Source organism: Macaca thibetana, chromosome 9, assembly GCF_024542745.1.
Source record: "Macaca thibetana thibetana isolate TM-01 chromosome 9, ASM2454274v1, whole genome shotgun sequence".
In the NCBI taxonomy this organism is placed as follows: Eukaryota; Metazoa; Chordata; class Mammalia; order Primates; family Cercopithecidae; genus Macaca; species Macaca thibetana.
The window spans coordinates 97,608,683-97,634,918 of NC_065586.1; the positions used below are offsets into that span (position 1 = coordinate 97,608,683).

Below are 26,236 nucleotides of genomic sequence, written 5' to 3' on the forward strand. Positions count from 1 at the left end.
GGCGGGCGCCTGTAGTCCCAGCTGCTCGGGAGGCTGAGGCAGGAGAATGGCGTAAACCCGGGAGGCGGAGCTTGCAGTGAGCTGAGATCCGGCCACTGCACTCCAGCCTGGGCGACAGAGCGAGACTCCGTCTCAAAAAAAAAAAAAAAAAAAAAAAATGACTGTGCTTTAAATACAACAAGGGACAGGGCACAGTTGCCCAGGCTGGAGTGCAGTGGCTATTCATAGGCATGAACATAGCCTCAAACTGCTGAACCCAAGTGATCCTTCTGCTTCTGCCTCCCTGTGCCAGGCCTAAAATGTGTATTTTCTTTCATCTATAATTAATCTAAGTCTGGTTTTTAGGCATAATTTATATGCAGCAAAATTCACTCTTTAAGACATTTTTCTGTTAATTTTGCAGTTGTGTAACCGTCACCACATCAACATGTACAACATTTCCATCATCCTGAAGAGTTCTTTATGCCCCTTCATGTCAATTTACTCCCCTTACCCACTAGCAACTGTTATCGACTATTCATCTGATTTTTATTCCTATAGTTTGCTTTCTCATGAACATCTGATAAATCATGGAGTATGTAGCCTTTTGTGTACTTGTCTTTTTTAAGTTCATTGGAGATTCATCCATGTGGTTGTATGTATAAATACTTTGTTGCTTTTTATAGCTGAGTAGTATTCCATTGTATGAATTAGCCAGTTTGTTTATTCATTCACCAATATAAGGACATTTGGAATGTTTCCAGTTTTTGTTGATTCTTAGTAAAGCCACTGAAAACATTTCCATATAGTCTTTTCTATGTCCATACTGTTTTCATTTCTCTTGGGTAGATATAGGAGTGTGATTTCTGGATTTTATGAAAGTATATTCTTAAATTTAAAAGAAACTGCCAAGCTATTTCCCAAAGTGGCATGGGATTTTGCAAATTGAGACCAGTCTGGGCAACATAGCAATACCTCCTCCTTATTTATTTATTAAAAAAACTTTTTTTTAATTTAAGCATTTTACATTTTCACCAACAATGTATAAGAGTTCAATTTTTCTATATCCTTGCCAGCACTTGGTATTGTCAGTATTTTTTTAAATTAGACCCATTTGTGGGGGCGTGTAGTGATATATCATTGTTAGTTTAATTTGTCTTTCTGTAGCTAATAATACCAAACATCTTTTTGTGAATGCTTATCTTCTTTTGTCACCATTCAGATCTTACAACCATTTTATTTATTGAGTTGTTTATTAAAATAGATTCATATAGGTATAATGGACGTATTATAAATGGACATATTGAAAGTGTACAACTTGGACAGGCATAGTGGCTCATGCCTGTAATCTCAGCCCTTTGTGGGGCTGAGGCAGGCAGATCGCTTGAGCTCAGGAGTTAAAGAGCAGCTTGGGCAACATATTGAGACTTCATCTCTATAAAAACTAAACAAAAAATTAGCCAGGTATGGTGGCAAGCACCTGTACTCCCAGCTACTTGGGAGGCTGAGGTGGGAGGATTGCTTGAGCCAGTGCACTCCAGCCTGGGCAACAGAGTGAGACCCTGTCTCAAAAAAAAAAGGAAGTGTACAAGTTAATAAATTTTGACATATGTATATACCAGTGAAACCACAAATAATGAAGATATGCTCATGCCCCTTGGTTAGTCCCTCCTTCCTTTTCCATCAGAGCCCATCTCACCTCCCCCTTCCCCAATCTCCAGGCAACCACGGATCTGCTTTCTGTCAGTGTTGATTAGTTTGCATTTTCTGGGGCTGTATAAAAATGGAATCATATATTAAATACTTTTTTGCCTGTCTCTTTTCATTAAGCACTCTTTTTTTTTTTTTTTTTTTTTTTTGAGACGGAGTCTCACGCTGTTGCCCAGGCTGGAGTGCAGTGGCGCGATCTCGGCTCACTGCAAGCTCCGCCTCCCGGGTTCCCGCCATTCTCCTGCCTCAGCCTCCTGAGTAGCTGGGACTACAGGCGCCCGCCACCGCGCCCGGCTAATTTTTTGTATTTTTAGTAGAGACGGGGTTTCACTGTGGTCTCGATCTCCTGACCTTGTGATCCGCCCGCCTCGGCCTCCCAAAGTGCTGGGATTACAGGCTTGAGCCACCGCGCCCGGCACTTTTTTTTTTTTTTTGAGACAGAGTCTCACTCTGTCGCCAGGCTGGAGTGCCGTGGCATGATCTCGGCTTACTGCAACCTCTGCCTCCTGGGTTCAAGCGATTCTCCTGCCTCAGCCTCCCGAGTAGCTGGGACTACAGGTGTGTGCCACCACGCCCAGCTAATTTTTGTGTTTTTTTAGTAGAGACGGGGTTTCACCATGTTGGCCAAGATGATCTCAATCTCTTGACTTCGTGATCTGCCCACCTCAGTCTCCCAAAATGCTGGGATTACAGGCGTGAGCCACCATGCCCAGCCTCTAAGCACAATTATTTTTGAGATTCACCCATGTTGTTGATGTATATCAATATTTCATTTCCTTTGAAAATTTGCTGAGTAGTATTCTATTGTATGATTATACCCATTCACTATATTGTTTCTCATTTTTGGCTGTTAACAAAGTTTCTAGAAACATTTATGTAGAAGTCTTGGGATGAATATATGCTTTTTGCTTTTATTTCTCTGAGGTAAATACCTAGGAGCAGATGACTAGGTCATATGGTAAGTGTATGTTTAAAATTTTTTTAGAAACTGCCAAACTGTTTTTCAGAGTGGTTTACCATTTTACATTATAGTATAGCAGTGTATGAGAGTTCCAGTTACTCCACATTCTTGCCAGTACTGAGCACAGTCTTTAATTTAGTCTTTCTCATTGTGGTTTAATTCGTGTATCTCTAATGATTAATAATGTCGAACATCTATTCTTGCCATCTGTATGTCTACTTTGGTGAAGTGTGTTCAAATCTATTCCATTTTTTAATTGAGTGGTTATTGAGTTTTGAGATTCTTTTATGTATTCTAAGTTACAAATGCTTTATCAGATGTCATTCACAAATATTTTCTTCACATTCATAATTTGTTTCTTTGTTTTCTTAAAAGCGTCTTTCAAAAAGCAGTTCTTAATTTTAAGTCCACTGTATTGACTTTTTCTATTATGGCGTATGTTACTTGCTATTGTATCTCAAAAAAACCTTTGACTAATCCAAAGTCACAAGGATTTTTCCCTGTGTTTTCTTCTCTAAGTTTTATAGTTTTCAGTTTATATGTTTGTCTATGATCCATTTTGAGTTAATCTCTGCATATGGTACAAGGTATAGATCAAAGGGTTGGGCTTTTTTACACATGAATATCCAGTTGTTCCAGCACCATTTATTCAAAAGACTGTCCTTTCGAAATGCTTTTGCAGCTTTGTCAAAAATGAATTGACCATATACGTGTGACTCTACTTTGGGAATCTGTTCTGTTCCATTGATTTTTGTCTATCTTGATTCCAGTATAATTTTATTTTGATTACTGCAGCTTTTTACCAACTCTTGAAGTCAAGTAATACGAGTCTTTCAGCTTTGTCTTTTTCAGAGGTTTTTGGGGCCTTTGATTTTTCATGTTAATTTTAAAATCAGTTTGCTAATTTCAACCAAAAAAAAGTCTACTGGGAATGTTTTTAAATTTTTAATAAAGTAGGTATGGGGTCTCAGTGTGTTGCCCAGACTGGTCTCAAACTCCTGGCCTCAAATAGTACTCCTACCTCAGACTCCCAAAGTGCTTGGATTATAGGCCTGAGCCACTCCACCTGCTGGGATTTTTGTTGGACTTGTTTTGACTCTAGATCCGTTTGGAGAATATTGACTTTTGAACAATATTGAGTCTTTATCTCTTCATTTGTTTAGGTCTTTTTAAATTTCTCGTCCATGTTGTAGCTTTCAGTGTAAAGGTTTTGCACATCTTTTGTCACATTTATCCCTAAATATTTTGTATTTTTAATGCTATTGGAAAAGGTATTTTTAAACCTTGGTTTCTGATTGTTCGTTGCAAATACATAGAAATATACTTTTACTTATTTCCCAATCTGTGTATCTTTTATTTCTCTCTTTTTTTTTTAATTGCACTGGCTAAGACCTCCAGTACAATGTTAAAAACAATTGGTAAGAGTGAATGTCCCTTTCTTGTTCATGATCTTAGGCGAAAGGCATTCAGTCTTTCACCATTTCACATATATGTATATATAGATGTATGTCAGCTATAGGTTTTTCATAATGACCCCATTATCAGAGGAATAAGCAGTTCCCTTCTGTTCCTAGATTGCTGAGAGTTTTTGTGAGGAATGCATGTTGGATTTTGTGAAATGCTTTATCTGATCCATTGAGATAATCATATGGTTTTTCACTTTTATTCTGTTAATTGGTATATTGCATTGAATTTTTTAAGCTTTAAATCCTTTGCATTGGCCGGGCGCGGTGGCTCAAGCCTGTAATCCCAGCACTTTGGGAGGCCGAGACGGGCGGATCACGAGGTCAGGAGATCGAGACCATCCTGGCTAATATGGTGAAACCCCGTCTCTACTAAAAATACAAAAAAAAAAAAACTAGCCGGGCGAGGTGGTGGGCGCCTGTAGTCCCAGCTACTCGGGAGGCTGAGGCAGGAGAATGGCGTAAACCCGGGAGGCAGAGCTTGCAGTGAGCTGAGATCCGGCCACTGCACTCCAGCCTGGGCGACACAGCGAGACTCCGTCTCAAAAAAAAAAAAAAAATCCTTTGCATTGCTGGTATAAACCCCACTTGTTCATGAGGTATAATCCTTTTTATGTGTTGTTGGATTCACTTTGCTAATATCTTTTTAAGGATTTTTGTGTGTGGTATATATCTGTGTTTGTAAGGGATATTGGTTTGTTGCTTTATTTTCTATGTCTCTGGTTGACTGTCATGATAATGTTGGCTTTATAAAATAATTTTTGAAGTGTTCCCTCATCCATTTTCTAAGAGTTTGCATACATGATATTATGCTTCTTTAAATGCTTGATATAATTCACTAGTGAAGCATCTAGACCTGGAGTTTTCTTTGTGGAAAGTTTTAATTACAACTTCAGTTTCTTTAATAAATACAGCACTCTTCAGATTTAATATTTCTTCTGAAGTCAACTTTAATACTTTCTCTTCCAAGAAGTTTGGCCGTTTTATCTAAATTATCAAATTTATTGAAATAAAGTTATTCATCATATTCCCTTATTATCCTTTTAATGCCTTTAGGAGCACAGTCATATTTCCTTTTTCGGTTTCATTGATTTTTTTTTCTTTTTCTAGCTTCTTAAGGTAGAAACTAAGATCATTGACTTTGAAACTTTTTTTTTTAATATAATCAGTTGAAGCTATAAATGTTATTAGAAGTAATTCTAATCACTATTTTAGCTACATCCCAAAAAATGTCAATTTAGTTGGTTTATAATATTCAGGTCTTCTGTATCCTTAGTGATTTTTCTATTTGTCCTTACCAATTATTGAGAGGAATTTTTATGTCTCCCTGAATTTGTCTGTTTCTCCTTACAGTTGTGACAGCTTTTGCTTCATGGTTTTTGTTTGTTTGAGACAAGGTATCACTATGTCGCCCAGGCTGGAGTGCAGTGGCACACCTATGACTCACTGCAGCCTCAACCTCCCAGGTTCTATCAGTCCACCCGCCTCAGCCTCCCGAGTAGCTGGGACCACAGGCGAGTGCCACCACGTCTGGCTAATTTTTTTGTATTTTTTTGTAGAGATGGAGTTTTGCCACATTGCCCAGGCTGGTCTGGAACTGCTGGGCTCAACCTCAACAAAGTACTGGGATCACAGGCATGAGCCATGGCACCTGGCCTGATTCATGGTTTGTTGTTGTTGTTTTTGTTGTTTTTGAGATGAAGTTTCTCTCTTGTCATCCAGGCTGGAGTGCAGTGGCACGATCTCGGCTTACTGCAACCTCCACCTCCTGGATTCAAGCGATTCTCCTGCCTCAGCCTCTCAAGTAGCTGGGATTACAGGTGCCTGCCATCGCACCAGCTAATTTTTTGTATTTTTAATAGAGACGGGATTTCACTGTGTTTGCCAGGATGGTCTTCATCTCCTGACCTTGTGATCCGCCCGCCTCAGCCTCCCAAAATGCTGGGATTACAGGCATGAGCCACCAACTTCTGGCCTTTTAAAGAAATTTTTTAATGGAACAAAGAGAGTTTATTTTTACCCACATGTTTACCTTTTCTGTTGCCTCCCATTCCTTTGTATAAATTGTATTTCCATCTGATATCATTTTCCTTCTGCTTAAAGAACTTACTTTAACATTTCATATATGCAGGTACACTGGCGACAAATACTTTCACTTGTCGTTTACTTGGGGAAGTTTTTTTTTTTTTTTAAGGGATGGGATCTCATTCTATAGCCCAGGTTGGAGTACAGTGGCATGATCATAGCTCACTTCAGCCTTGGACTCCTAGTCTCAAGTAATCCTCCTGACAGCCTCCCACATAGCTGACTACAGGCTTGTGCCACCATATCTGGCTAATTTTCTTTATTTTTTTTAGAGATAGGGTCTCATTGTGTTACCCAGACTGGTCTCGAACTCCTGGCCTTACATAATCCTCTTGCTTCACAACCTCCTGAGTAGCTGAGATTATTACAGGTGCAAGCCACTGCGCCTGGCTCTGAAAAAGTTTTCATTTTGCCTTCATTTTTGAAAGATATTTTTGCTGGCTAAATAATTCTATATAGGCCAGGCATGGTGTCTCACACCTGTAATCCCAGCACTTTGGGAGTCTGAGGCGGGTGGATCACTTGAGCTCAGGAGTTCAAGACCAGCCTATCAACATGGCGACCCTTTCTCTTCAAAAATACAAAGATAAGCTGGGCATGGTGGCACATGCCTGTAGTCCCAACAACTTTTGGGAGGCTGAGGTATGAGGATCCTATGAGTCTGGGAGATTGAGGCTGCAGTAAGCCATGAATGTGCCACTGCACTCCAGCTTGGGTGAGAATGAGACCCTGTTTCAAAAAAAAAAAAAAGAATTCTAGATTGACAGTGTCTTTCAGCACTTTAATGATGTCATTCCATTTTCTTCTGGCTTGATTTCTGACTAGAAGTTGGAAGTCACTCGTCTAAATTATGTATCTTTTTCCTCTGACTGCCTTTAAGATTTTATCTTTATGATTAGTTTTCAGCAATTTGCTTATGATGTGTCTTGGCGTGGTTTTCTTTGTGTTTTTCCTACTTCACATTAAAAAATAGAATTGACAGCGATTTGAAGAAGGCTAAACTATATGTTGTCTACAAGAAAGCTACTTTAACTATAAAGACACATACCCCTTAAAAGTAAATGGTTAGCGAAAGATATAACACATGTTATAGACTGAATTGTGTTCCCCTAAAATTTATATGATATCTTAACCACCGGTACCTCAGAATGTGACTGTATTTGGAGTTATAGGAGCTTTCAAGAGGTAAATAAGGTTAAATGAAGTCATTGGAGTAGGCCCTAACCCGATATGACTGGTGTCCTTATAACAAGAGGAGATTGGGACACACAGAGACCATGTGAAGATAAAGGGAGAAGATGACCATCTACAAGTCAAAGGAAGAAGCATCAGAATGAAACCAACCCTGCCAACACTTTGATCTTGGAATTCTAGTCTCCAGACTGTAGGGAAATTAATTTCTATTTTTTGAGCACCCTAGTGTATGCCATACTTTGTTATGGCACCCCTAGCCCTGATGGACCATTCTAACACTAGTCAGAAGAAAGTTGGGGTAGCTGTATTAATTACAGAGAGAGCAAACCTCAGAGCAAGGAATATTATCAGGGATAAAGAGAAGTGTTGTATAATGATAAAGGGGCCAGTTCTTCAAGAAGACCTAACAATCCTTAACATGTACACACCTAATAACAGAGCATCAAAACATGAGGCAAAAAACCATAGAACTGCAAGGAAAGAATAGATGCATCCACTATTATAGTTGGAGACTTCAGCACCCCCATCAGTAATGGACAGATCTGGCAGGCAGCCAATTCAGTAAGAACATAGTTGAATTTAGCAGTACCATCAATCAAGTGTATATAATTGACGTCTATAGAATGCTTCATCCAACAGCAGCAGAATACACATTCTTCTCAAGCTCCCAAGGAAATTACACCAAGGCAGACCACAGTCAGGGCCATAGAATGCACCTTAAAAAATTTACAAGAATAGAAATCATACTGCATATGCTGCCAGATTACAGTGGCATTCAGTAATGGAAAGATAGCTGGAAAATCCCAAAATATGTGGAGATTAAACAATACACTTTTAAATAACACGTAGGTCAAGAAGAAATCGCAAGAGAAATTGAAATGTATTTTTTTTTAATTTTTACTTTTAATTTTTGTGGGTACATAGTAGGTTTATATATTTATGGGGAACATGTGATGTTTTGAAAAGTATTTTGAAGTAAACAAAAATGAAAACAGCTATCAAAATGTGTGGGATGCAGTGAAAGCAGTGCTTAGAGGGAAATTTATAGCAGTGAATGCATATCTTAGAAAATATCTAAAATCAATAGTCTAAGCTTCTAGTAGAGCCAACTAAGAGAAGAGCAAATTAAATTCAAAGTAAGTAGAGGAAAAGAAATAATAAAAACTAGACCAGAAATCAATGAAATTGAAAACAGGAAATCAATGGAGTACATCAAGACCAAAAGCTAGTTCTTTGAAAGGATCAATAAAATGGATGAGCCTCTAGCCAGACTACGAAAAACACAGAAGACATACTTTACTAATATTAGAAAGCAATCCCAGATCTTCACAGAATCAATACTTAATAATCTTTCCAAACAGAGAAACTAAGCCCAGGTAGATTCACTGGTGAATTCTACCAAACATTTGAATAAGTTATATCAATTTTCTATCATTTTTTTCTACAAGATAAAAACAGAATGAATAACTTGCTAACTCATCCTATGAAGCATTACCCTAAAACCAAAACCAGACAAATACAATATAGGAAAAGAAAAATACAGACTAATAATGGCTAAGCTATGAAGTTCAATAGGTTAGGCAGATCAAATGCATTTTCAGCCTAGGATAGTTTCATTTACAACAGGTTCATCAGGATGTAACCTATTGTAATTTGAGGAGCATCTGTATTTTAAACTATGATTCGTGCTTGAACCTGGGAGGCAAAGGTTGCAGTGAGCCAAGATCGCATCACTTCTAGCCTAGGCAACAAGAACGAAACTCTGTCTCAAAATAAATAAATAAATATTTGATTCAGACATATGTATGGTTTTTCTTTTTTTTTTTTTTTCTTTTTTTTTTTTTTTTTTGAGACAGAGTTTCACTCTTGTTGCCCAGGCTGGAGTGCAGTGACACAATCTCGGCTCACTGCAACCTCCGCCTCCTGGATGCAAGCTATTCTCCTGCCTTAGCCTCCCGAGTAGCTAGGATTACAGGTGCCCGCCACCACACTTGGCTGATTTTTGTATTTTTAGTAGATACTGGGTTTCTCCATGTTGGCCAGGCTGGTCTCGAACTCCTGACCTCATGATCTGCCTGCCTTGGCCTCCCAAAGATCTGGGATTACAGGCGTGAGCCACTGCACCCGGCCATGTATGGTCTTATTATTGACCTTATGTTTAGCAATTTCATGATTTCTAAAATTTTTTTTTTTGGGGGGACAGAGTCTTGCTGTGTCCCCCAGACTGGAGTGCAGTGGCTCGATCTCAGCTCACTGCAAGCTCCATCTCCTGGGTTCACGCCATTCTCCTGCCTCAGCCTCCCAAGTAACTGGGACTACAGGCGCCCACCACCACGCCCGGCTAATTTTTTGTATTTTCAGTAGAAACGGGGTTTTGCTGTGTTAGCCAGGATGGTCTCGATCTCCTGACCTCGTGATCTGCCCATCTCGGCCTCCCAAAGTGCTGGGATTACAGGCATCAGTCACCGCACCGGCCTCTAAAATATTATAAAATGTAATAATGTGCCAATAAAATGTAACTCTTAAATTTAAAAAATCCTCAACAAAATATTAGCAAATTAAATCCAACAATGTATGAAAAGAATTATACCCTGTGACCAAGTGAGATTCATGCCAGGTATGCAAGGCTGGTTCAGCATTCAGAAATCAATTAATGTAATCCATCACATCAGGGGACTATAGAAGACAAATCACATGCTTATATCAATAGATGCAGTAAAAGCATTTGACAAAATCCAACACCCATTCATGATAAAAACTCTCAACAAACAAGGGATAGAGAGGCTTTTCCTCAACGTCATAAAGAAAAATGCAAATTAAAATTATAATAAAATCTACAAACCTACCAAAATAAGTGTAAAAGATTGGCAATATCAATTTTTGGTGAAGATGTGGAGTAATGAACTCTGATAAACTGTTGGTGTGAGTATAAATTGGCATGACTTTTAAAAAATTGTTTCATAGTATCTTCTAAAGCCAAACATACACCTACCCCATGGCCCAGCAAGTCTACTCCTAGTTGAAATGAGTGCATATATTCAGCAAAAGACACATAAATGTTCATAGCAGCTTTGTTGTATAATAGCCATAAACTATAATCAGCCCCTATGTCCACCAACAAGAGAATAGATGGATTGCATATTCATACAGTAGAATATCAACCAGTAATAAAAAAGAATGAACTACCATTTTACATGCAGCAGCATAGAAGAATCTTATAATGTTGACTGAAAGAAGCCAGGCATGAGCTGTGCTCGGTGGCTCATGCCTGTAATCCCAGCACTTTGGGAGGCTGAGGCCGGCGGATTGCCTGAGTTCAGCAGTTGGAGACCAGCCTGGGCAACATGGTGAAATCCCGTCTTTACTAAAATACAAAAAATTAGCCAAGCATGGCGGGGGGCGCTTGTAGTCCCAGCTACTCAGGAGGCTGAGGCAGGAGAAACGCTTGAACCTGGGAGGCAGAAGTTGCAGTGAGCTGAGATCGCACCACTGCACTCTAGCCTGAGCGACAGAGCAAGACTCCTCCAAAAAAAAAAAAAAAGAAGCCAAGCATGGCCGGGCGCAGTGGCTAAAGCCTATAATCCCAACACTTTGGGAGGCCGACATGGGCAGATCACGAGGTCAGGAGATCGAGATCATCCTGGCCAACATGGTGAAACCCTGTCTCTACTAAAAATACAAAAATTAGCTGGGTGTGGTGGCACGTGCCTGTAATCCCGGGTACTTGGGAGGCTGAGGCAGGAGAATTGCTTGAACCCAGGAGGCAGAGGTTGCAGTGAGCCAAAATCACACCACTGCACTCCAGCCTTGCCACAGAGTAAGACTCAGTTTCAAAAAAAAAAAGGCAGGCATAAAAGAATACATACTATATGATTATATGAAATTCAGTAAGAGAGTAAACAAATTAATAACAATAACAACATTGGGCCAGGCAAAGTGGCCCACACGTATAATCTCAGAGCTTTGGGAGGCCAAGGCAGAAGGACTGCTTGAGTCCATGAGTTCAAGACCACCCTGGGCGACAAAAAGACCTGGTCTCTACAAAAAAAAAAAAAAAGAAAGAAAGAAAACAAAAGCTGGGCGTGGTGGCATGTGCCTGTAGTCCTCACTACTTGGGAGGCTGAAGCAGGAAGATCACTTGAGCCCAGGAGTTTGAGGTTACGGTGAACTATGATCACACTACTGCATTCTTACCTGGGCAATAAAGTGAGACCCTGCATCTAAAAATGACGATCATGATGACGCCTGTAATCCCAGCACTTTGGGAGGCCAAGGTGGATGGATCACGAGGTCAGGAGATCGAGACCATCCTAACACAATGAAACCCCATCTCTACTAAAAATACAAAAAATTAGCCAGGCGTTGTGGCGGGCGCCTGTAGTCCCAGCTACGTCTGAGGCAGGAGAATGGCATGAACCCAGGAGGCAGAGCTTGCAGTGAGTGGAGATCACGCCACTGCACTCTAGCCTGGGCAACAGAGCAAGACTCCGTCTCAAAAAAAATAAAAAGATGATGATGATGATAAAATTGGAGTGGAGATAACATTGTTTAGTAAGGGGTGTGAGATTGTTTTCCAGTATGCTGGGAACATTCTACATCTTCATCAGGGTAGTGGTAACTGCCAGTGGTATGCTAGAACAGGCTCATACTCACTTATGAGAGCCAACTATTCATGAATTTTGCAAGCTGGTTGACTATTACTAGCTTATAATTGGCCATGGTAGGAGTTTTTAATGCCATGGAAATCTACCAGTGGTTTTACAAAGTAGCAAAGTTGGTTGATAAACATTTATCAGCATACTGCTTATTGCTCACCAATCCTTGACCTCTGATTATAGAAGGAACTTAGAAGATAAAACCAGGGAGGTAGTAAGGAATGCTGTCATCTACCCTAAGCCAAAAAGGGTTGGCATGAGAAACTATTAATAGCATGCTATTTAGCATGTCTTGGCCAAAGAATATTACTTTGTTTACAGCTGCCTAGTATTTGACTTTTCCATGCTGCCTTTAGCCAAAGTAAATTTTCTTTTTTAAAAATTTATTTATTTATGTATTTATTTAGACAGAGCCTCACTCTGTTACCTAGGCTGGAGTGCAGTGGCATGATCTCAGCTCACTGCAACCTCTGCCTCCCAGGTTCAAGCAATTTTTCTGCTTCAGCTTCCCAAGTAACTGGGACTACAGGCACGTGCCACCATGCCCAGCTAATTTTTTGTATTTTTAGTAGAGATGGGGTTTCACCGTGTTAGCCAGGATGGTCTAGATCTCCTGACCTCGTGATCCGCCCGCCTCGGGCTCCCAAAGTGCTGGGATTACAGCCGTGAGCCACTGCACCCGGCCTCTCTCTTTTTTTTTTTTTTTTTTTTTTTTTTGAGACGGAGTCTCGCTGTGTCGCCCAGGCTGGAGTGCAGTGGCCGGATCTCAGCTCACTGCAAGCTCTGCCTCCCGGGTTTTTACGCCATTCTCCTGCCTCAGCCTCCCGAGTAGCCGGGACTACAGGCGCCCGCCACCTCGCCCGGCTAGTTTTTTGTATTTTTTAGTAGAGACGGGGTTTCACCGTGTTAGCCAGGATGGTCTCGAACTCCTGACCTCGTGATCCGCCCGTCTCGGCCTCCCAAAGTGCTGGGATTACAGGCTTGAGCCACCGCGCCCGGCCTCTCTTTTTTTAAAAAAACAACTTCATGGTAGAAAATTAACAGCAAACCATAGCCTTTCTGTAGACTCCTTTTGACATCTTGCTGAATTTGTGTCCTATTGATTTTGAGTAGTTCAAGTTCCTACCCTTTTTGTTTCTACTTCTTTAGGAGCATTCCGGAAGAGTTTTTCGACTCCAGTTTGATGAATTCCAGATTGTCAGTAGTTCACATGATGACACAATCCTCATCTGGGACTTCCTAAATGATCCGGCTGCCCAAGCTGAACCCCCCCGTTCCCCTTCTCGAACATACACCTACATCTCCAGATAAATAACCATATACTGACCTCAAACTTGCCCAGGTATCAAAATCTATTATGTACATAACACTGTGGGTAGGAGACAGGATATTAGCTGTAAGGTATTGCTAGTTCATGGAGCTTTCTCCTGCCATTTGTGTCACCAAGTCCTGTAAAGCCGAGGAAGCAGACAATGTGAGACAGGGCTGAAGCTGCCACAGTATGGACAGTGCCTTTCACCAAGGTAGCCAGCCTCAGTTCTAGGTGATTGTAGGGTCCTATGTGTGTGGTAAGCCTAGTCATTCCTGCCCTAGTTATCTAGTAGTACTTGAAAATAAAATGAGATTTGAATCAGTTTGAAAACTAAGTAATGACCCAAAGGCCTGTGATGTTTAAGTCCCCAGATCACACAATACCTACAATAGAGACGTTTCAAGCCAAGTAGACACTCTGATGTCTAATGTGTGAATGGAAACATCTCTTGGTGAAAGTTCACACTGACATAGAAATAAAAGGGCAGATTTTAAAAGGAATATAAAAAGTAGCTTTTATATCCCTATCCCCATTCCTCAACCCTCCAAAAAGAGGACCTGTCTTTTGACCTCTGACGTTGGTGAGAACTCCATGTGTCCTCCCACTCAAGTCTCCAAACTCTCTCTCAGGCAGGGGAAGATCCTAAAATACCCAGGTGGTCCATACATATTATGGTATATTCAGATCATACGTGGTGTTCTGACCAGTTTGAATACACTAGGTTGTTGCCAGTTTGAGAAGGCTGCCCTAGCTGCTGAGGAGCGTTGCCTCAGTTCTCCTGGCGGAAGTACATGTTCGCTACACGTTTCTGCATCTCTCTTTGCAGTGTTCCACTGAGGGCAGTGATTCACGCCCAACTGGGCTTGCCTCAGCACCTCTTTCTCCCACAGAGGACACGGTTCATCGTTCCTCAGCCAAGTTGCACAGGCTATGTGCCCTTGGACAAGTAACTTCCCAGAGCCTGAATCTCTTGATGAGTAACATGAGGGGCACTGCTCACCTCATGGAGCCCTGTGAAGGCTGCATGGAGATACTGTATGGAAAATTCCTAGTGCTTAGCACAGTGCCGAATACATAGCATGCCCTCAGGAAAAACTGGTCATTAGTATTAATACTGCAATCTCCCTATACCTACCCCCTCCTTTTGCCCAAAATTTTCTCTTCCTTAGACTTCTGTGACACTTTGCTATTTTTAATATTCTTCCTGGCTCTCTGATTATTTGTGCCTCTTTCCCCCTCACTCCTAAGAGTCTGTTTCTGGCTTTTCTTATTATTTTTATTTTATCTTATTTCTTTTTTTTGAGACGTAGTCTCGCTCTTTCGCCCAGGCTGGAGTGCAGTGGCGCGATCTCGGCTCACTGCAAGCTCTGCCACCTGGGTTCACACCATTCTCCTGCCTCAGCCTCCTGAATAGCTGGGACTACAGGTGCCTGCCACCGTGCCAGGCTAATTTTTTGTATTTTTAGTAGAGACAGGGTTCCACCATATTAGCCAGGATGGTCTCGATCTCCTGACCTCATGATTCACCTGCCTCGGCCTCTCAAGGCCAAGCCACCGCACCTGGCCTATTTTATTTCTTGAGACAGGGCTTCGCTCCTGTCGCCCAAGCTGGAGTGCAGTGGCACAATGTCAGCTCACTGCAACCTCCACCTCCCAGGCTCAAGTGATTCTCCTGCCTCAGCCTCCTGAGTACAACAGGCACACAACACCATACCCAGCTAATTGTTTGTATTTTTTTTGTAGAGATGGGGTTTCACCATGTTGCCCAGGCTGGTCTCAAACACCTGAGCTCAAGTGATCCACCTCCCTTGGCCTCCCAAAGTATTGGGATTACAGGTGTGAGCCACCATGCCCGGCCTCTCTTTCTTCCTTATCTAAGTTCCTTCTTAGGCTGCCTTCTCTCTTCCCAAAGCTTCAGATCTCATCTCAATGTAGAAGACTCAAATTTCTGTCTCCAGTCCAAGCCTCTGCTTTAATCTCCAGGCCACATTTCCAGCTGCCATCCACACAGCTGTCCTTGAAGAAGCAAGAGCACTTCTAGTGCTCACATCCTCAACTACACTGTCCCCTCCTTTACACTGCTGGTACCCTCCAGCCACACAGCCGGGCCAGCTTTCCTTGATTCCCCCACTTCTGTTAGTGGCACCACCATGCTCATGGCCACTCAAAGGCAGGGCCTTTCTACAGGGCATTCTACAGGGCAGGTGAAAGCTATGCCAACCATGGTCACTCTCAGCCTAAAGACATCAGAGTCCTCTGCTTGAACACCACAGCCCTGAGCATGTCAGCAAGCCCTGCCTTTAGTGTAACTTCCCCATCAGTCCAGGTCACCTTTGACAGAAGCTCCTGCATGGCATAGACAGAGAGCAGGCATTAGGAAGGACTCCTAAGCCTTTTCCCCATTGGAAGCTAAGTGAATGCTCTTTTTTCTTCAAGCAAGTAAGAAATATCGAAAAAGGGGCTAATGACTGTTTGCTCTGTTTTCACACAGGACCCATTAAAGTTGCGGTATTTAACGTATCTGCCAATACCAGGACGAGCAACAACAGTAACAATCAAACTACTGCCCAGTTTCCCCGGACTAGCCGAGGAGCAGGGCTTTGAGACTCCTGTTGGGACAGTTGGTTTGCAGTCGGCCCAGGACAGTCTACTCAGCACAGCTGACTGCTTCAGTGCTGCTATCAGAAGATATCTTCTATCTTTTGTGAATGATTGGAACTTTTAAACCTCCCCTCCTCTCCTCCTTTCCCCTCTGCACCTAGTTTTTTCCCATTGGTTCCAGACAAAGATGACTTATAAATATATTTAGTGTTTTGCCAGAATCTCTCTTGCTTTGCCATTAAGCAGAAGAACTAGTTTTCCTGTATAGCCTGCTGGGAGAGACCCAATTCTAGGGGATGGGGGATGCAGCTTCAAGCCAGACAGTACCCAGTGTCTCCCTGTTAACTGCAGGAATGCCAAGCACCTGGCCAGAGCAGCCCAGCCCCAATATGATTAGGAGGAGACAGAGCTCGCTTTGTTAGCCTCTGGGGCAAGAAAAAGAAAACACAAGAATGTATACACTGGAAGATTTGGGCCTCCTGCCTGCCTTCTCTTTGTTTCTGTTCCTCTTCCCATCTACTTGCCTACTCCCCTTCAACCTTTCTTCTCTGTCTGCTCCACCTGAGAAGAAAGTGTATGAAGAGAGTGTCCTCCTCTAGCATGAGCCAGATCAGCCAGAAAATGCAACACTTGGAAGAGTTAAATGCTGTTCAGTGAAGATTTCAGCCCCAGACCTTTGCTGCAAGTGACCCTGTGGCAGCAGTGGATTCTCGGACATGATATTCTCATCATATTTGCAACTCTTCTCTCTCCTTCTTCCCCACACCCAAAAGGAGGATGGGGGGCGGGGGGCGGGGAGAAGAAGTTTCCTGGGCTCCATCAATGGCTGCATCTTTTCTGGACTCAGCAGTGTCCTTGATTCCATGTAGAGTGTGGAAAGGAGTTGCTGATTGCATTTCCTCTCATTAACAATTAGGTGTGTAATAAAAAGCATTGTACTTCATCTTAAATCACTGGTAAGGCTCAGCCTACAGAAAGGTTTGAAATGGCCAGAACCAAATGCTTGGTGCATTCTGCATAATGGTTTCCATCTCCGATTTCCTCATCAGGGCCTGTGAGTACCCCGCCTGTATCTTTGCAAAGACCCTGATCAAGGTAGCTTAAGAGAGATAGGAGAAAACACTGGTTTTTTTGTGTTTGTTTTTTGTTTTTATTTTTGTTTTTTGGCCAGTTAAATATCATCTCTCAAAAATTGATCTCACCATGTCAACTTTGCACTGCAGAACCTTCCTTCTGCTTCCCCCACACCCAGTATTTGCAGAGGGGCAAAGCTGCCCAAGAGAGAGGATCAGGGTGAAGTATGGCATACAGGGTTTATAAATGGGACAAAAACTGCCTTTTCTTCCTCCTCCTGACCTTATTTTACTCTTCACTCTCCCCAGCCAATAAAATGTCTGTGGCGACTGGCAAACAGCATAAATGGCTGGACCTCGGCAAGGGTCAGGTAAACCTAGCCACTCGGAAGGCAGCTGTGTGAGCTGCCAAAGCTAGTGGGCTTCAGGTGCAAGGGCACCTGTGCCACACCAACCTGGGAGCACACAGAATACTATTAATGTGCACCCAGCTGCTCTCCCCAGGCAAGAAGGTATCCTCTTCCCAAGGTGTACCCAGACTGGATGTTGTGACTACATATTTGAGAGTCAGTTTATGCATATGCACTCTACCTTTCCTGCTTTATGAGTATTTTTAAGCTTTTAGTTCAAGGTTATATTCAGAAAATATTTCCAGTGTAATGATATGTCGTAGCCTAGGAAATATTTTCTCAATGTAATTCCCTTCCCAGCTACCCAAATGCTACAGAGAAATGTTTTCTACTTGGCCACTATCAGGGTTCGTCATCTATTGTGTTGACTATTAATGGCTTTTTGATTGGGTAAGGATTTTGCTATAGATGAAGATAGAGGGCTGTCAGCCCTGAAAAACACACAGGTCAGACATTTAAAAGGCATGGGTTTCAAGCTGTCTCAAAATATTGTCCAATAGCCATAATTTTACCAGCCCTTCTGTCATATGCTGCTATTACAAAGTGGAAGCTGTTGAATGTTTATTGGTGCCCAGGGTTTTGCTCTCCAATCTAGGTTCAGTTGAAGGAATATTGTTTCTAAGACTGTTTTGAAACATGTCCAGTACATCACAAAGGAGATCAGGTCGAATCCTACAGATGTGGAGCCATTCCCCCAGTTCAGGATATTCTCCAAGTTGTCCTCTCTGCTGCTGATGGAAATGGGAATGAAGTTAAGTGGTCTGAAAAACTTGAATCGTTCACATTTCTCAGCCCTGGGGGTCATTTACCAGTTCATTGTAGAAGAAATAATCAGGTAAGTAAAAGTTCATTTCCAGAGAAGGTAAACCCCACTTACCATCTCTGCATGATTTCAGTGGGAATTGATTATCACTAATCCCCAGCTGGGCTAGAATAAATGTAAAGTTTGACCTTTTTAAAACAAAAAGACAAAGTCTCAGCACATTCCAAGGAGTGATAGAAACAGAGCTGAAGGTGTTCTCATGGTAAATTAGTCTCTTCTCACTAAAATTTATTTTCCAACGTAGGGCCTAAAGGAAACCTTTTTTAAAGACAGGCTGAAACCCCTTCGAAGGCAGAGGAAGAGGTACAGACATGTGACCTTTTGGTGCACACTGGGGCTACTTGGACAAGACCAACATGCCTTGCTGCACATGTGTGTATTTCACTGCTGAGAACATCCTTTAACTTTGTGTGCAATTTGAAAGGATGTGAATCATGGATGGAAGGCCGTTTGTACATGTCCCTTGGCAAAATTCTTTCTGGTGTCTCCTAACTTCAGAGACAGGGACTCTTTTGGATCTCTATTGACAGGTAATAAAGTCTGTCCCTCATAACTTGTTTCCGAACTAGAAAAGACTGTGAGACCCCTACATCATTCTTGTTTTTCTGCTTGAGTAAGAACAATCCTTTTTTATTTTTCTTCTGTATAGTCTAAAGCTACAGAGGAAAAAAATGCACTCTTCCCTTGCTGGCTGCTGGTACCATTGGTCTAAACAGCTGTAGTTGGTCTGCTCCTTACTTAGCACTTGATTGTGTGGGGAAAAAAAGGTGGGAGGGGTGGGGAATACTGGAAATAATCAGGGCAATTTTTTTTCTTTCCTATAATTGGATTAGATACCTTGGTACTGTTAACCTTCTCAGCATCTCCCTTTTGCCTTAGATGGCAACACCCTCCAGCCTGAAGCAGAGCAGTCCAACCCAGGTTAGTGCAGCCCTGAGACTTAGGGTACAGCCTCCCTGGTCTTCCTCCACACAGCTGATCACCAACAGACCAGACCTCCTTTAACCACAGTGTCAACATAGTGTTGGAAAGAGAGCCATCTCTTAGAAAACTGAGTTTCACTTCTTTACCTGTAGCTCATCTGTGGTGTCAGAATCCTTTGAGCTGAAGAGAGAAATCAAAAGAGCATGATGATGGCTGCCTGGTTTCAGGTGGAACTTAATGCATTGATCTTTAGAAACCCCTTCTGTTGGAAGTAGAGTAGCTATGATCTAAAATGTCCTGGAGGCAGATGACATTGAAAATACGTGCTTTCCAGCCAGCACAGCTGGCGCACTTAGCTCCTGATTGGATGTGTGTGTGTTTTATTAAGGATCAGTGCAGTAAGTGTTTTAAAGTGTTACCTCCTCTCCTAACCCTTCCCCTTCTTGGACACTGAAGGAAAAGGCCAACTAGGATGTTAGCCCTCTGGGCACCAAGGAAACTAACAGCTTTCTCAAAGCGGTGACCACTCAGGCCGGCCCAGACAGATCTGAGGGATGACCAGTGCACTCCAGCGATGGGACAAGCCTAGCAACACATGTGAGCTTCCCCGAGAGCTTTCAACTGGTTCAGCTCTTTGTTCTCTAGACTCTTAAGTACTGACTGCTTTGACTTTTGTGATTATGTTATGGTGATGTGTAGTCAATGTACCAATATGTTCACAACCTAGGATCATGGTAATAGAGTGTGTTTTGGTTTTTTTTAACTGTTCAGAAAAAAAGTAACTTAAATTACAAATATAAGATTAAAGCGAATTTTCTAAGTGTCTTGTCTCCTTGCCCCAACATCAAAAAGGACAATACACTTTTCAGTATACAGACTGAGGGAGTGCACAGATAGGATACCTTTGCAGATAATCTGACGTGAGAAAACAAGATGAGAGAAAGCAGGACTGGACGCTGTGGGTGAGTGTGGGGTGCCAGCATACACCTACTGTTCCATGTTGAGTTAAATTGAAGCCAAAGTCATGTCTCATTTGTGAATTGGTCACCTTAGCCAACCACAGCCCAACCTGAATGCAGAATTTACATTTTTCTCAGCCCCTCAGCGGTGAAAAGACTTGAGTTTCCCCTACATCCCATTTGATCAGTTTATAGGCAAGCAGGCTCACATCTGGGAGCAGTTTCCAGAAGGACTCTAACAAGCTGTAAGAATGAAGGCACCCTTGACTATCTGGGGTATGACATTGCAGTTCCTGAGTGAAATCCCCATTCCCTCCTTCAACCAAACGTAGAGAGGTACAAGGTTGCAGGCAGTGGCCGAATGGGACTCTCTCTCCCCGTTGGCCCTGTTCCCCTCCCCTCTCTAGTGTCACAAACAGGATCCTTGTCAAAATTGACCCATCCTTCTTTTAGATCTATGAGCTTTTTGTATTAGTAACCCTTCCACATGACCAAGACTCCCTGGCCTCCATCAGCCTTGTAGTCTCATTGTCTTGTCTGGACTGACAACCCTTGGCAGATGAGGAAACTGAGGAGCAAGAAAAGGGACCCACATTGCCCAAAACTACACTGAAGAATCCTCCCTAACAACTAAGGTAAGGCAGCACCCAAGAGAGAGAAGGAAGGGAGGGAGGCGTTAGAGGAACCACTCTGGGGCCACTGGTATCTGCTCAGTTAATGTTCCTCATCAGCTGGGCTCCTGAGCAGAGGCTGAGCCTAAGGATTTGTGGACCTCACCCTCCACCATGTCAGATCTCTTCCCCAGGGAGGGTGGGGTCTAGGGCCTGCCCTGCGAAAACTCAGCCCTATAGCCGTGGTTTCCTACTGCCCGGCGGGGCCAGGAATCCCTCCCCGCTTCCTACTGCCCGGCGGGGCCAGGAATCCCTCCCCGCTTTCAACCTAGAGCTGTGCCACCATCAGCAGTGACTAAAGGGAGGAGACCTCTCTTCTTCCTGATTGGCTCTTGCCAATTAAGAGCATTTTATTAGGCTGCTAATTAAAGGCACTTCGTTAGCAGCAGGAGAGGCCAAGTGGGTGCCTGGTGAGACGGAGCTGAAGCCAGGAGAAATTGTTTTCCTCCCCCCATGGAAACAGCCTCTCAAGGAACCCTCTCCTTCCCCACCCTCTCCTGCTGCGCCTACTACACCCCTTGCTTTCAGTTAGCAACTCTGAGGGGAGCAAGGTCATTACCAAACCCGGGCTGGAGCGCCCACCATCACCAGCACCACCTCAGGCTGCGTGCAATCCTCAGGGACTGGCCAGGCCCCCAAGCACCTCGTGAGCCTGGGCCCAGGGAAGGAGAGGCTGAGCAGCCCAATGGGGAGTGTGCTGTCCCCACTAAGGAATGGAGTGTGACTCCCCAAGCAGTTCAGGTGAATGTCACCTGGTCCTCATCATCGGGGCCATCCCTAGCAGTCACTGGATGACCAGTCACTTGTTCACATAGTGTAAATCCCCATGCCCCTTTCCTCAACAAACAGTCATGATTTCATGGAGGAAATGTGCCCTTCCCACCCGTGAGGGACAGTCCCTGCTCATTTTCCAAGAGCACAGCCCACGTAGACCCTGAATGGGTCCAGAAGAAGAGGGGGCTGACAGTTTTACAGTCCCAGCCATGCAGACCCTTGAGAGACTCCTGGCCCTGAGCTCACGTCGAATGTGAGGCACTTCCCCTGGACGGTCTGATGATCCCCCTGCAAGACAGGAGAGCCTGGCTATGACCTAGCACATGGGGGCTGGCATGCAGGGACACCCCCTCTCCAGAGCCCTGCCTCTCCCATCTTGTGCCCACCTCACCCCTCAGTTAACTGCAGAATTAGCACCATCCCGGGCTGTGAGGGCAGATTTATGACTAGGCCTGCCTCCCTCCACTTAACCCGAGGCCGGCCCAGGCTCCAGACACTAAATTAGATTTTTGACAATTAGAGAGACTAATGGGCACATAGCCATCCCCAGAGCCAGATATCCAGATCCAGCAAGGCCATTCTTTAATATCCACCACCGGCCAGCCCAACCCTCCCCTGGCCGCCCCCTTCTTCCTCCCGTGGGTGGGCATTTCTCTCTCTGCCCCGGCTCTGCGTGCACTCCCGAGCTGTCTCTGGTTCCTCTTCCCTCTCTCACCTACTCTTGCCTTCCAGCCCCTTGCCCAGTGCCAGCCTGGCTCTAGAACTCTGCCCCTCTCATTGCCTTCAGCCTCCTTTTTGTACTTTGAACGCTTCCGTCTTCAGCCCCCCTTTCCCCAGGGCCCATCTATCTGTAATCTTCCATCTGCCCTGAGGAGATTGCAAGGCCCTTGAGGGCAGGGGCTTAGGCCCTCTCTGGATCCTAAATGCTCTGCACCCAGTCAGTGTTTACTGTTTGTTGTTTCCTGAGACTCCGACTCCTTCCTCTCCCTTCCTCTGAGCTGCTGGGTCTCCAAGGCCCACCCACCTTGCCCTCTTGGCCCCAGGCCCACCCTGGCTCTGGCCTGGCTCTGCTCGGCTTGGGTGGCTCCCCCTTCCCTGCAGCCCCACAGCTCTGGCCAGTCTTGGGTTGGCTGGGTAATGAGATTGCAGTAAGTAGTGGGGGGAGCTGCTCACATTCACTCAGGCGGACTCATAGCTCTGTCAGGCTGATTGGTCCTGAGTGGAGGCACAAATGGCCCCCCATGGACGCACTGCGATTGGTTATAAAATTACAAGCATTTGTCCTGCTGTCAGGGGCCTTCCTCCCGCCCCTCTGCCTCCCTGCCTGGGCTCCCACCATTCCCCACCCATTCCTCTCCCCAATGAGGTTGGACCACAAACCCCGAAGGACCTGGCCAGGGGCCACCACAGCAGGTAGGGCTAAGAGGCTGAGGCCACTAAGCTCCCAAAGGGCAGGTTTTCATACCTTGTACCTGGAGTGGTCACAGTGCAGGCTGGCCTCAGAGTGAAGTGACCCTGTGCTCAGGGTTTCCTGGCCCCTGAGGGTAAGTGGGGGTGGGGGCCCCAGGGCAAACAGGCCTTGGGATCCTCAGGAGAGGAAGAGGTGTCCCAAGCCCCAGGCTTCCTAGGGACAACCAGTGCCTATAACTTTAGATGTGGTCCCAGGCTGGAGCTGTGGAGCGAGGGGTGGCTGGAGGCCTGCCCTGCTGAAGGGGAGAGCAGCAGAAGTCCGGTCGGCCACAAGAGCCCATCTCTTCTCCCTCCAGGTGGCCAGACCCTTGCCCTGTATCCTGACCCCCCAGCTAAGGACAAATCAGCCCTCAGGAGAGTCCCTGAAGCCTAGGCCAGAACGAAAAGCCAGCATGGCGCACCAGAGCCTTGCTATGGTTACTGGTCTGCAGGCTGAATCCTCTAGGCCTGGCTCTTGGACACCCCCACCCTGGGCCTTGGCAGGGGCCGGGTTACCCCTGAGCATGAGTGCCTTGAAATCCCACCTAGTGCTCTCTTATGCTCACACAGAAACACCCACTTCTTCCTGGCTGAGACCCAGGCATCAGCCCAGGCCCTGTCACCCCAGCTGCATGGCCTCCTTCCCACTCTCATTTCTCCAGCCAGGCCCCAGACCCCAGCCCCTGACCAGCTCCCAGCTCCAACCTCGGTCCTTCCTCTCTGGAGGCACCAGGGCACCTTGTAACCTGCTTGAAGGGATGCTGAGGGACGGTTTCCCCAGCTTGGAGAGGGGAGCGTTAGGGAAGCAGCGTCTCCTGGCTGTGGGCCACAAAGTGCCTTCCTGCCATCCGTCACTCATTCGAAGCCCAGAATGTATTTGCTGTAATTACATCTTTAATTAGGGTGGTGACGGCTCATTGTTCACCAACAATGATGGATGGGTCTTCCTGCTTGTCATCCTCCCTGTCCAGCACCCTCCAGGTCAGCTCTCCCCCAGCTTTGGGGCTGGGAAGGATACATGAGCACAGGCTCTTCTCCCACCGAGTCCCAGGCCCTGAGTCCTAGGAGCAACCGTGAGCTCTACCCCAAGGGTGACGATGTCCTTCTGGGCCCCTGGGGGCTCCCAAGGGACTTGACAGATCCCGATACCTTCACCCAGGGCTCCCTGCAGCAAGGCTGCAGATCTCCTCATAGCCACCAGATGTCTCCTTGGTCCAAACTGGCCAGGCTGGGGTGTGGCCTGACATTGCCCCACTCCCAGCCGCCACACACATGCCACATCACCACGCCCAGACTGGTCCCTGGGCCACATGCTCCTCATCACAGGAGCTGACAGGTGCAGAAAGAAAGACTCACGGTTCACAAGCTGGAGGGTGAGTGGGCAGCCTTAACTCCAAGCTCCCTGTGAATGAACTGGGGTCTCTGACCAAGGCGAGGCTTCCCTTCCCCCACACACCTACACGCACCCAGGCCGTATGCCCAGGCCCCAAGCTGCAGGTGGTGGATGTTTGGTGACTCCGAGAGCAAATGAGTCCATCAGTGAGAGGAAATCCCTGCTCCTGTTTGGAGATCACGGGCTGGTTGGGGCCCATGGTGAGCAGAGGGGCCGGGACAGGCCACGGAAGCCCAGGAGCCTCCAGGAGGCTTGTGGAGGTAAGAACCCTAATCTGAGTTAAAGCCCCCAGTGGCATGCTCCTGGCTGTATGACCTGGGTGTGTCCCCTAACCTCTAAGTGTTCCCTCATTTATAAAAGGGGAGTGAGAACAGAACCCCACCACAAGAGATGGCTGCCTGGATTTTCACTGCAACACTACTTGCCAAGTGAACAGAGCAGGCCAAGGTGGGAGCCACAAGGGAAGGGGGGTGCGGGGCAGCTGCGGCCACAAGGAGCTGGGAGAGGGACCTCACACCTTGGTATGAAAAAGACCTCAACAACTCCAAGCTTTGTTGGGCACGGAATGGGAGGAGGGGGTGGCAGGGCTGTAACAAGGGTGACATAGGATTGGGTGCACAGTAGTTGCGCAGGACATACTTGTTGATAGGAATTGGGTAGGGGGGCTCCTTTCAGAAGCTGAGGAAGCTCTTCCCAGTGTGGGCATGATCTGATCAGGGCAGGGGCCTGGTGAGGGAGGCCGCCATGGGGATATAGGGATGGTATCTTCTTCATAGGATGGTCGTGAATACACTGGGAGAGGTGAATGGATTAGAAGTGCTCAGGGGGCTGGGCACAGTGGCTCACACCTGTAATCCCAACACTTTGGGAGCGCAGATCACCTGAGGTCAGGAGTTCAAGACCAGCCTAGCCAACATGGTGAAACCCTGTCTCTACTAAAAATACAAAAAAATTAGCCGGGCGTGGTGGCACATACCTGTAATCCCAGCTACCTGGGAGGCTGAGGCAGGAGAATCTCTTGAACCCAGGAGTTGGAGGTTTCGGTGAGCCAAGATCATGCCACTGCACTCCAGCCTGGGCAACAGAGTGAGATACTCTCTCTCAAAAACAACAACAACAAAACTCATCAGGGGACTGGGAGCGGTGGCTCATCCTTGCAATCCCAGCATGTTGGGAGGCCCGGGAGGGCGGATCGCTTGAGTCCAGGAGTTCCAGCCTGGCACAGGGGAAAGGGTGTTGGAGAGACACCTTTGAATGCCAGCAGGGGCATGGAGCCCATGGACTGCATCTCTTTTGTGTCAATGTTTACGGATACGTGGTCGTTGTAGTACCTTATCTTTAAGGTACTGGCCTTGGAGACAGCAGGGCAGGCGAGCACAAGTGGCTTCAGGAAGGGTAGCCAGCAGGAGGGGAGGCAGATGGGGTGTGCCCTCTGCCCTTTCTACTTTCAGCTTTACAGTTCTGAGACTCCCATCCCTCCATGGGGCCTGTCATTTCCCATGGAGCCGCCCTACTCCTGGGGATGGCCTTTCAGCATCCCCACTCTTCCCCAGCGACCCTCTCCACCCCGCAGGGACCCCCTCCCCAGGATGGAAGCCCAGGCTGGAAGGAAGAGTTGTACCTAGCGGTAAGTATGCGCAACATTACATATGTATATTGGAGAGTAAATAACCGCAAAAAGCGCCTTGTAAATAGACTCCGAGTTTATCCTTTATTAATGAGGCACCGAGTGCCCCGCTGTTTTAGAGCAGCGAGACTTTCATAATATCAAAACCTAAATTACACTTGCGTCTCTCATCC

At 45.3% G+C, this 26,236-nt stretch overlaps 1 protein-coding gene across 3 annotated transcripts in view; it reads left to right on the forward strand.

The window, feature by feature from the left end:
* Window positions 1-19,998, forward strand: part of BTRC (beta-transducin repeat containing E3 ubiquitin protein ligase) — a 259,914-nt gene extending 239,916 nt beyond the window's left edge. Inside the window, exons 15-16 of one of the 3 annotated variants that reach the window (XM_050804973.1) lie at window positions 13,197-13,389; window positions 15,851-19,998. In XM_050804973.1, coding sequence (XP_050660930.1) covers window positions 13,197-13,358 — 162 coding nt within the window. In that variant the 3' untranslated portion in view covers window positions 13,359-13,389; window positions 15,851-19,998. Of the gene's footprint in view, window positions 1-403; window positions 1,831-13,196; window positions 13,390-15,850 lie in introns of those variants that run through there. The other 2 variants (XM_050804975.1, XM_050804974.1) reach the window with 2 other exon arrangements.
* Window positions 19,999-26,236: the final 6,238 nt, after the last annotated feature.